This window comes from Gymnoscopelus braueri (assembly GCF_963280865.1).
Source record: "Gymnoscopelus braueri genome assembly, chromosome: 5".
Taxonomy (NCBI): domain Eukaryota; kingdom Metazoa; phylum Chordata; class Actinopteri; order Myctophiformes; family Myctophidae; genus Gymnoscopelus; species Gymnoscopelus braueri.
The window spans coordinates 26,651,980-26,663,025 of record NC_137606.1 but is presented as its reverse complement, the minus strand read 5'-3'; the positions used below and the strand labels follow the sequence as shown (position 1 = coordinate 26,663,025).

Genomic DNA, 11,046 nt, shown 5'->3' with positions numbered 1-11,046 from the left:
CACTCATTTCTGGACCTGGCTCTACTGGCTAACAGGGGTCGTTCATTTAAGTTTTTCATAAAAATAAAATAAATGTTATCTCATGACACTTTACATATAGAGCTGTTCAGGACCATACTCTTTAATTAACAGATAATAATTACAAGGAAAAACACTTAATGGGATGAAACCTCAAACAAAATCTGGCTGTAGGTGGGCAGCCATCTGAGCAAGGTTGCGTTGAGAGAGATGATAATAATGATAATAATGAATTGCATTTATATGGCGCTTTACTAAGTACTCAAACTTACTCAAAGCGCTTTACAATGGTTCATTCATTCATACAGGGGGGGGCATTGGGAGGCGTTGAGAGAGAGAGAGAGGGGGGGGGGGGGGCACGGGTGTGGGAGCAAGACAGAGATGCACAGCAACAATAATAATATCTATAATAGCACTCTGCTGCCCTAATCCATGGAAACCTTCAATCCGCAAGCCAGGGGATCCGTAATCACGATCTATGGAAGCTTGTGAGTTGAGAAAGCACAAAAACTCTAGGGAGTTAGTAACATGCACTGATGGATGGGACATGAAAGCATACAGATGGGAGGGAGCGTAGCTCAGTCATGGGAAGTCCCCTTGCAGTCTTGGCCTATAGCTAGGGTAAGCCTGCTGACAGCCATAACTATAATCTTTATCAAAAAGGAAAGTTGTGCTATCAGTGCAAAACTAAGAAAACACAAAATTAAATTTATAGAGGTGGCACTTGGAGTGGCTAGGAAATGTATTGCAATAACATGGAAGTCTGACTCCCCCCTCGGCATTGCGAGATGGTTCTCAGAAATTGAGAAGATTACTTATAGTTTAAGAAATGGGTTTGACACTTTTTCGAAGATTTGGCAACCTTATTTGGACTATATGGAAACGTTGTCCCTACCTGTATCAGAGATGTTATAGGTTATCTATAGCTATCTCGGTCTAGATCTATTATTTCTCGAAGCTACTTCATGTTTTTACAACAGATTTGTCTCTTCTTGATGTTCCTTTTCTTTCTTTTTTGTACCTTTATTTTTGATTATGTTTTGATTATTTTTGTCTGTGCTGTCCTTTATGTATGTGGGTTTGTATGTGGGGAGGGGGGAGGGATTTGGGGGTGTTGTATGTATACTTTGTGAAAAATTAAAATGAAAAAAAAATAAAAAATAAGGGAAAGTTGTAAGCCTATACCTATTTAGGGAAGTCTGCCTCCTGGACCAAAAAACTGGAAGATGGTTCCACAGGAGAGGACCCTGATTAGGCACCACAATTACGCCAACATTCTGGGAGCAGTATTCTGCATGGGTAATAAGGTACAATGAGCTCTTTAAGATATGGTGCCCGACCGTTAAGGGCTTTGTAGGTGGGCAAAGAGAGATTTTCAATAGCCGTAATGTTGAAAAGCGACTTGACAGTGCCGTACTGTCTCGTCAAATGGGTGACGAAACGGGTGCTTTTGACCCAACTCACTTTAGTACGACAGAACACCTGTCTGGATGAAGAACCTATTGTGCAAAGTATCCTTCTCTACAGTGCTGAAACATGGACAATGAATGAAGAGCTCTGGAAAAAAGGGGATGACATGCAGCAACGAGTCTCTGGTCAAATTTGAAACCCGGCCGGCTGCAGGAAGGACTAAAGCTATTTATGTGGTATGCGCTCTTACCGGGTGAGCCACTGGGGTGCCCTATATGTTGTAACTTTCAAATGAAGACTCATACGCGTACACCGACACATTGGGGCATTTTGATTTTGGGGAGAAAATATTTGGTAAAGAAAAACAGCCAAGATCTTTCAACCTTTTCTATTTTTTTTTAATTACAATATCAAGTTCTCAAACCATGAGCTTGTGTTCCATAATATCTTAAAAATTGGAGATGTTTTTTTGTTTGCATTCTCAAAATCTGTACAGTGTAACAAAGTTCAGATGTGAAGGTTCATAGACAAAAATAATACCAAAGTGTATTAGTGTCTTATCGGGTAAACAGATGCCATCTATACTGCTTGTACTGTACAGCACAGTGATACCCATTTTGAGCACATTGACATTTCAAGGTTTCTTCATATGGGTGAAAAATAGGATGTCCAGTTAAAAATATATGGAAGAGAACAGATATTCTGCTGTGAAAATTCTACCAAATCTATAAAATGCATTTCAATATAATCTATAATCAAATATGATTTTAACTACCTTTAAGTAAGTAGTTGCCCAAAACGTATAAAAAACATTATGGTCGAAAAGATAGAATGATCAAGAAGTTCAATTTCACTTCGACACAGTAATATCTAGAGTATTCATGTACCCGGTAAAATTTTAAAATTGACCCTTAAGGTCAAATTCCACATTTTTAGAGTTCAAAGAACACGGGATGTTACTGTGCATTTGTCTGCATGCCTATAATGGAGGTGATGAGGTGCTTTAGATCGATTCAAGTGAATTGTGAGGTTGCTTTGTGACTGCATTATTTCATATTTTCAAGTCCACAGTTGAAATCCAAGTCTTTGGGTCTCGCCTATCCATCTTTGACCTCAGTCAGAGGATGGAATTTTGAGGTGCTAAGGTGATGGCAATGCAGTAAAGACTTAAAATTCATACTGTTAATGGAAGCCCTAAGAGTGTACCGGTAGACCACTGCGCTGTGCAAATAACTAGTGGTCAGCCAAGCGATAATGAACAAAAACTCTTGAGGCTTTGTGGTCAGGAGATATAACCCCCAAAGATTTAAAATCACGTTTCTTTTCAACAACAAACTGGCTTTCTTGTGATCATAAACACTACAGCTTCATGCATTCTGAGGGTCACACAAATTTCTCCAACACATTTTACATTTGAGATCAGTGAATAAGAGAAGAATAAAGTGTCAAAAAAAGACAACCCTCAATTCCTACAAGAGGGAAATTAGATCATACTCAATGTTAAACTTTGAGTTTATGAATGCCATGCCCATGCCTTAAAAATACATTGACATTGAAATGACACAATGATACAAATAATATTCTGGATATCAACTGAAATAAACTGAGTTAAACGTTCTCTTTTTTTATGTACTCAATTCATCCAGAGACCTTAAGTGAATGACCAGCTTGAATGCCACAGAGAGCTAACACTCATCTCTTTTCAGTAATTACTTGAACCGCTATTATTCTAAAAAATCATAATGTGGCACTGAAGCTGCCTTTACACTAAATCAGATTGCAGTTTTGTACATACAAAACCTTCAGGTATATTGAACAATGTATTGGTGACGGATATAACAACATAATAGAAAATACAAAATAAAAACAACTCAAAACAGAGGGAAATCACACTACAAAATGATGCGTTAGGTCCTCTTACTGCCCAGTCTCTTGAAGACGCTGACAGACCCAATGTCCATCTGGGCTCCCTGGCTCTCCGCAGCTGCTGCTGTCCCAGTACTGCTGCTGACCTTGGAGCTGGCCACTGCCAGTCTGGCCTTGACTTTTGGCCTGGTGCTGGTCACCCTGTTGTCCTGTGTGTCCGCTGGCAGGTCTGGGGAATCGGTGCCGGCGTGCGTGGCAGGTAGTTTGCCCAGTCTCTGAAGCACGCTAGGCTTGGCAGGGGGGATGCCCTCGGGCGTAGAAGGCAAGGAGGTGGGAGCGTCAGAAGAGCGTAGCTTGTATTTGCCTCCCAGGCGACGGAGTGTGGTGGGTGCCGGTTTAAGGCGATGTAGTATGGAGGGTTTGGGGGCGGTTTCTTTCTTTTTGGAAGCAGGTGTACTCTTGAGGACACCAGCATACTGGAGCACAGAGCCATCTCCATCGCTGTCATCTTCTTCCTCCACGTCCATGTGCAGCTGGCCTGCCTTCAGCTCATCTTCCTGTTCATCTGCTCTGCCTAGCCCAAGACGACTGAACACACCCGTAGGCTAGAGGGAGAAAAACAAAAGTTATGAATAAAGAACAACCTGTGCACAATGTATGACTGGCTGTTAAATATAACCTAGGGTCTTACTTTGCTGTTGCTTGTCGTCATGTCAACCTGCGACTCAGCTCCAAGTCTCTCAAACACAGACCGCTTCCCACCTTTTTATAGAAAAAAAGTTGATAAACATTTAGAAACATAAGAGAATTTTACACACTTTAAAGAAGGGCTCGACAATATTTTGTTATTGTATCGTCATCTAGATAAAAATGCTGGATATTAATATCACAAAGGCAACGATATGGACAATATAAATCCCACCTCTGCTTGCCTGCATGTAGGCTACAGGAATATACCCAGGGTATCTGCAGGTTTAGCTAGGTCAGATTTCAAATATTTTTTTATACCACTCAATAACACCAACAACTCAGATTTAAAGTACATTTTTACCAATATTTAATTATTAAATATGGGTTCCCCATCGATCCTTTTCTATTATTGGTAGTAGCTGTTGGCAGATTTGGCCTATAATTAAACAACATTATTTTCATTTTCATTACTAGGCTTTCCTCTTTTTTTTCAAGCAGAGAGACGTCAATGTGTGTACTGTCACTTTAAAAGCCTAATTTATATTTTGTCGTACAATGGTATTGCACAACACAAATAGCCTAGATGTATAACCTCACAACGTGTCGCTCTGCTCTTCGTTGTGAGCTTGTAGATCGGCAATTTTAGCCAGCGCCTTTCAAAGCCATTTCAGAACCGTTTAGCTTAGCACAGCTGAAACGGCATACTGTGGTTATAAATAAATGCAGTATTTAGCGTTATTATTTAGGGTCCAAAGTGTATGCAAAGAGGGTCTGAGTGACTCAGTGTGAGTTTTATAGTTAGGACAGCAGTGGCATTTCATGTACGTTGATGAAATCTTTTGAGCGTTGATTATATCACCTGAATAAAGCGACTCATTGTAGCTATTCATTAGCTGAGTACCTGCATTCTGGAGACAGGCCGACTCTATTGTATTGCTAATGCTTAATACTGATGTCCTCTGAAAATCGTACGTGACAACCTTCATGTGTCTGGCTTTTTTTTAAGATTAATTTAAGACTTTATTTTCTTTTTAAGTCAATTTTAAAGCCTTTTCGGACATAAATGAATTTAATAACTTTTTAATAATTTAATACACCTTTGTTTTAGCCAGTGCCAAAGGAAAATCATCCCTCTGTTTCTCTGCACATTGCGTTGTTGAAAGACACGGGACAGGTGGGCGTGTGTGTGCGACAAGCATACAGGGGTGTCTCAGATACAGTAGCTCATTCCTCCTACTTTCTCGCCTCTGCGAAAATTAATTACTAGGTGGCATCTGCAAAGTCCATAATGCAGCCATAAATCCGTATGAAAAGTTTACTTATGTTGATTTGTCGGACGTTTATTGAATAATCAGTGATTTGCCGTGACTTAGCTTGGCATGTTGGTAAAGTCAGCGCCAATGGCGCTGCATCCAAACCAAAGTAAGCATGTTTTGACTTCCAGTTTTGGTCAGCCTTCTAAATAAGAGCGTTCGTCAAGTCATAGGAAACTAAGCGTTTTACTTATGGTCAGTAAAATTTAAAATAAGATATTTTTGAAGAATGTGTTGTTTCACTGTTGCTACCCTTAAAATATTAAATAAGTGTGAATTCAAATTACAGACTGCACTTATCACTTGTGGTGACTGTAAACTGTTTTCTGTAAGCTAACATATACATAATACATTTTGCATAGAACATACAGTATTTCCACATCTTTGACCAATCAGAGATGTCCAATCGGCTTTGACAATTGACAGAATTGTTTGTTTTATATTAGATAGAGATTAGATATTCTAGGGACATTTGTTGCCTGCATTGAGTGACAGTGGACTGGAGAGAGAGCGGAAATGTGGTGTGTTGGGGGATAACGTTCAGCAAATGGTCTGGCTGGCCGGGAATCGAATCCAGTTACCACCTTGGTCTGATTTTGAACCAGGACAAATCCTGGCGATATTCAAATGCGGGAAGAACAGACAATGGATCAAATTACCCCAGTGCAAGGAGGGAAGACACTCAAGCAGTCCCTGGTTTGCAGTTTGTATTCTGTTGATTTAGTCCAGTTTGCAGAAAGTTGAATCATGTTAGTGCGTCTTAAGTTTGTTAGGGAATATTTTTTAGGGAGCTTGCATTTAAGAGCCCGGGGCCACTGGGCCAGGCGTACCTTTGCTGTCCTGCTGGGCCAGGATGCGGCGTGTACGTGCCGTGGTGCCTTTGGGCATGTTGACGATGTACTTGCCTTCCATCTCTGCTGTCACACGCCGACGCTTCACCACGGGTAAACCATTCCCCTCGTCTGCTGGCCGAGTCACCACTGAAAACATGAATGAACGATGTGAACACGTCAGACTGCACTTACGATAAAACAAAGAAACGGGGAACAAATATTTTAAGATAAAAGATCAATCAAATGGTCCAGAAGGACACTTTTTGTTATATACCTGCTTTGCCATTCTTGCTTGCCTGTTTGTTGGACACAGTGACAGAGAGGTCTTGGCGGCGGGCTGGAGTGCTTGGTGGGGAATCGCTGCTCAAGGCGTTGGCAATCATACGAGTGGCGGCTAAGACAGAAAAGAAAGATTATTTCTCTCTCAACTTACTGGTTGTTGTAATGTTCACATTTGCCTTTTCAGGCCAGTTGGCATGAGATAGTGAATTCCAACATAGCCACACACAGTTCCAGGTTTTTATTATGCCGATATCTTGATGATATATGAGATATAAGTGCATATGGTGTGTGATATGAAACGTAAGCTCATAATATAAACAATAATCATCGTTTAGTTATCATCATTGACTATCTTCGTTCCTATGTGCAAGGAGAAAAAAAAAAAAAAAAACATGGAATTTTGTGTGTCCGATTACTTATTTCTAGGATTGAATACTGTATATATATACACACAAGACAAAAACGTACTAAGTAAATAAACAATAATTGCAGCTCCAATGGAAATGGCATAAAAATAAAAACGAATGACAATTCCATGTAATTCTTAACAGAAATTTATTCTGGACACTCACGGGTACTGGCAGTATGTCTTAGCGCAGCCTGAACACTGGTCTGTCCTGAGGAGATGGCTTCAGTAGCCATTTTGCACATATCCTGCAATTAGAGGTACAAGTGTAAGTGTTACAGACAGAAGATGTAAGCCTAGATTAATGCTAAACAATGAGGTCATTCACCAGAAGAAAACATCAAATTTAATTAGGAGAATAAATGATCTATTAGGGGGAAATTTGCATATTTCATTATTAAATAGAAAGATTCCGCTGTTAAATGAACTGCCTAACACTGAGAACAAAAGGTGTTATCAAAAATGATCATGTGGCTTAAAGTTAGTGTGAAGTGCAACAGAAAAAAAGTTGTGTTATCTGACAAGCCCACCTCAACACAGTTGTGTGCATAAACATAAGGTACTATTCTGCTGATAAAAATACTAAAGTCCATTTACAAATACATTTCTGGCCACAATAATTTATTCCACAAAAAGCTAGTTGAAGAATAGCTTCAGGAAAGAATAGAAAACGTTACAATAATTATTTATGTGTTTGAGTGTAAACCTCATTTCAACATCAAATTTGCATCAACATTAAAAATAAATACATTTTAACTCTCCCCCAAAAGAACTTGACAAACACCTGATCAAATGTAGATGTTAATGTTGTTCCCTCATCAGTCCTCACCTGTCTGTACACCTTCTTGCCATGTTTGAGGATGGCAATGATGTCACCTATTACAGTGATGCCCAGGTCCATCATGAGTTCCTTACTGAGGTCCATCAACATGTTCTTCTGAATTCTACAGTGAGACAAAGAGCGTATCAACCAACTTTTCTCTAAAACACACCTTTTAACAATTCAGATTCTTCTCAATTTCTTAAATTGCTCCAGGTTTTCTCAAATGGCTCAACCGTTATTTGTCAGTTACCTGTTGTCCACAAAGGAAATAGCATAGGTCACAGCTAGGCCGGCGGGGATTCCAGCATCCTTGAAGAACTGGATCCACTCTGATGTGTCTGAGGAGGAATAAGGGATAGAGGGAGTGTTAAAAATAGACAAAATAAAATACAAAACAATTAATTAAATAAATTAGGTGAGGTTTCAGCCAGATCAGAGCCGCATTCACATCCATTATAAAATACTGGCAGTGTGCACAACACATCTGGCGATGATCGATCGAGCAGTTTGCAAGACTAGATCTGTACACACAGACACGCTCTTATAGGTGGCTAGCCTCCTGCAGAGCGATGCTGTAAAAAAAACAGTTCAACAACAAAACCAAGTGTTTTCTTTTATCTACTATTCATTTTCGTACCTGAATTTCAGACAAGAATGTAGTTAAACAGGTGTGGACGCGTCTGAATAGAGCTGGGTAATGTCTTAAAGGTGTGATCCTATTTACATACCTGTGCCATCAGGCTGTGAAAAGGAGAGACTTTCTGGGGTATCGGCAGATGGCCTATCCACAACAACTCTGACGCCATACCACAGAATAAATACAAGTAGTGTAACGCCTGACATTCAAACCTGGGGGCAGGGTCTCCTGCACAGGAAGTGACACTAAAGCCAAGCTACACTCAACCCCTTTGACTTGATTGATTGAATATTTATTAGACAGAAACATAAACAGCACGAGGTACAGACAGAAATTTGAGCTAAAAGGTTAACACAAAAAAGTCCTGGGGACTTGTTTCCATTGTGGTCCTATATATTCAATTCATCAACCTACCCTCAAAACCCGATCCAGGCCATGGCATCAAGGCCTGGGATTCGAACCCAGGTCTCCCGCCTGGGAAGGGTGCTATAGAGCCAAACATCTTAACCACTAGTCAAAGAGGGAATTCCTCTTGGCCAGGGGAGATATTAGACTTTTGGTCTTCAGGCATAGGTTCTGGGCCACTCTCTCACAGTTGTACATGTTAAAGGGGTAGCAACGGTGTCTCCAAGAGATGATTTTATTTTGCGGTCTAATTTTTCAAGTCATTCATTAAAATATACATTTACTTCTGAGGTAAATATACACATATTTCTGCTGTGGCAGTTAGGGTGGGCCCGACAGGCTTAAGTCACATAACACATGCCGACTGTGGCCAGCTGGGTGTTATTTTTAAGAGCATGATGTAGTGCCTTGTGGTGTGGACTGGACTGGTGGTAGAATTCAGCAGGGCTCGGCCTCGGAGGTCACAAGCTCACAGCCAATGCTAACATACAAGTATAAAAATAAGAATCCAATGGTAGCAAACATCACATTGGTTTAAGAAAGAACGTTTAAAAAGTCTGACATCCCGTATGTTAGTTATTCTGATCACACTGGCTTTTTCTCCACACAAACTTGAAAATGAAGGCACATTAAAAGGACATATTAGCGAGTACTAGACTAGAGCCACATGAAGACATGGTTAAAATTAACTGTAATCATACAGCTTATCATAAAGTCGATTCTGATCATAAAAAGTAAAATAGCTTAAAATGGCCAAACATCTCCATGGCAATGTCGCATCATCAATTGTATACCCATTACCCACGTGAGCATTTTTGGGTCTAAAATACGTCTAAGGGCTAGGCTATAAACCGGGTTATAATTGGTCTAAAAGTTAACGTTTTTTCAACGTCTATTCTTAACCTAGACGTTGATTAGCTGTTTTTTAAGCATCTACATATAGACAGTCTATATCATAGCCGTTGAAATGACGTCTATAATATAAACGGTCTAAATATAGACGCTTAAAACAGCTAATCAACGTCTAGGCTAAGAATAGACGTTGAAAAAACTTCACTTTTAGACCAATTATAACCCAGTTTCAGACGGAGGTCTAGTAGACGACTATGGCTCACTGGGATAGCTAGTACGTTAGGCAAGTAAAACTATGATCGGCCATCTGTTATAGTTGTGTTCTACTCAGACTCAAAGGAGATGATTTGATTCGTGAGTTATATAACATCGATTAGATCCACGTCCGCAACATTATGGCTAAACACAAAACCCATGGGTAATAAAGTGTGTTAATGTAGTTTAACTTATAGCTCAATTTCAAATTACGTAATGTAAAACAAGAGCAGAACAGAACCTCGTCTCAAAGCCAAGTACGTTGCTAACATTAGCTTAATTTAACGTTGGTTTCAGATACAGCCTAGCTAACAGTTAGCTATGCTAAGCGGGTGTGATCGACTCCTGTCTCCTGCACACGTCTAAACACTCTCTTTGAGCTCAAAAGCAGCGTTTTAATGTGATGGACTGTCGGAAACAAACGACGGTGAACTATTAACGCATATCGCCAAAATAATCACAATGTATGGGCCCTTGTTCTCTTACCTGTTGTCACGGACGCCATGTTGACCAATGTGTGTGTGAGTGTGAAGTGAATGAGTGTACGCGCGCGCCGGAGTCAGCTGCATCCGGTGACGGTCGCGGTGCTCCACTGAAATTACGTCATTTCCGTCAAAAGGCCTACTTGCATTCTGTGGCCACTGTAGTGCACTGTTAGACCAGTGGTTCTCAAACTTTTTCATTTCAAGGACCCCCAGTTCACTACTATGCATATTAGCAGTGACGGCTCCTGGGGGGGGCTGGTGAAGGCTTAGCCCCCCCTAAGCCCCCCCTCCCCACAAATGCCCCCCTCCCCATGTGAAAAATGTTTATGAGATAAATAAATAAAATATATATAAATATGTGAAAGACAATTGACTGACTTCTATGTACACCATACTATAAAATCATACTTTTTATTTATTTATTAAACCTGGATCGTTGAATCTCGTTTGTCGTATTAGTATTATTCATTATAGTTTGTTGCCAAAATTCATTAGCCCCTGCTCTAAAAAAGCCAGTCACAATTCTGTGGAGCCGTCACTGTGCATTAGGCCACGGTGCACAGACCCCCGTAACTCTGAGAGTGTACAAATGGAACCAAATGGATGCTAACGGTTCTCAGGGCTACCAATCATTTAGCTGGGGAGTGGGGACCCCCTGGAAACGTGTGTGTGTGTGCACCGCACGCGTGTGTGTGAGTGTATGTGTCCTGAGCTAATCTCACAAACCGCTGGACTGAGCACCAGCCTCGGAAGACGACATGCGCACAGACT

The 11,046-nt window shown here is 40.5% G+C and overlaps 1 protein-coding gene across 2 annotated transcripts; it reads right to left on the bottom strand.

Annotated features, from left to right (window-relative positions):
• Positions 1-1,812: 1,812 nt before the first annotated feature.
• cUnh19orf47 (chromosome Un C19orf47 homolog) lies at positions 1,813-10,335 on the bottom strand. 2 transcript variants are annotated; one of them, XM_080428503.1, is made up of 8 exons: positions 10,277-10,335; positions 7,892-7,979; positions 7,648-7,762; positions 6,985-7,066; positions 6,405-6,524; positions 6,128-6,277; positions 3,986-4,056; positions 1,813-3,899 (listed from the first exon to the last, which is right to left on the bottom strand). In XM_080428503.1, exons 1-8 carry the CDS (start codon positions 10,293-10,295, stop codon positions 3,336-3,338), a joined length of 1,209 nt encoding a protein of 402 aa, XP_080284629.1. In that variant the 5' UTR covers positions 10,296-10,335; the 3' UTR covers positions 1,813-3,335. The 2 variants fall into 2 exon arrangements, with proteins under 2 accessions (XP_080284629.1, XP_080284630.1); XM_080428504.1 differs by having other exon boundaries at positions 6,203-6,277.
• Between the last annotated feature and the right edge of the window lie 711 nt (positions 10,336-11,046).

Excerpts from the sequence above, each read along its gene's own strand:
- cUnh19orf47 (XM_080428503.1), bottom strand. Across the intron at positions 6,525-6,984 it reads AAGACATACTGCCAGTACCC|CCGCCACTCGTATGATTGCC; the intron begins GTGAGTGTCCAG and ends TTTCTGTCTTAG. Across the intron at positions 3,900-3,985 it reads TGACGACAAGCAACAGCAAA|CCTACGGGTGTGTTCAGTCG; the intron begins GTAAGACCCTAG and ends TTCTCCCTCTAG.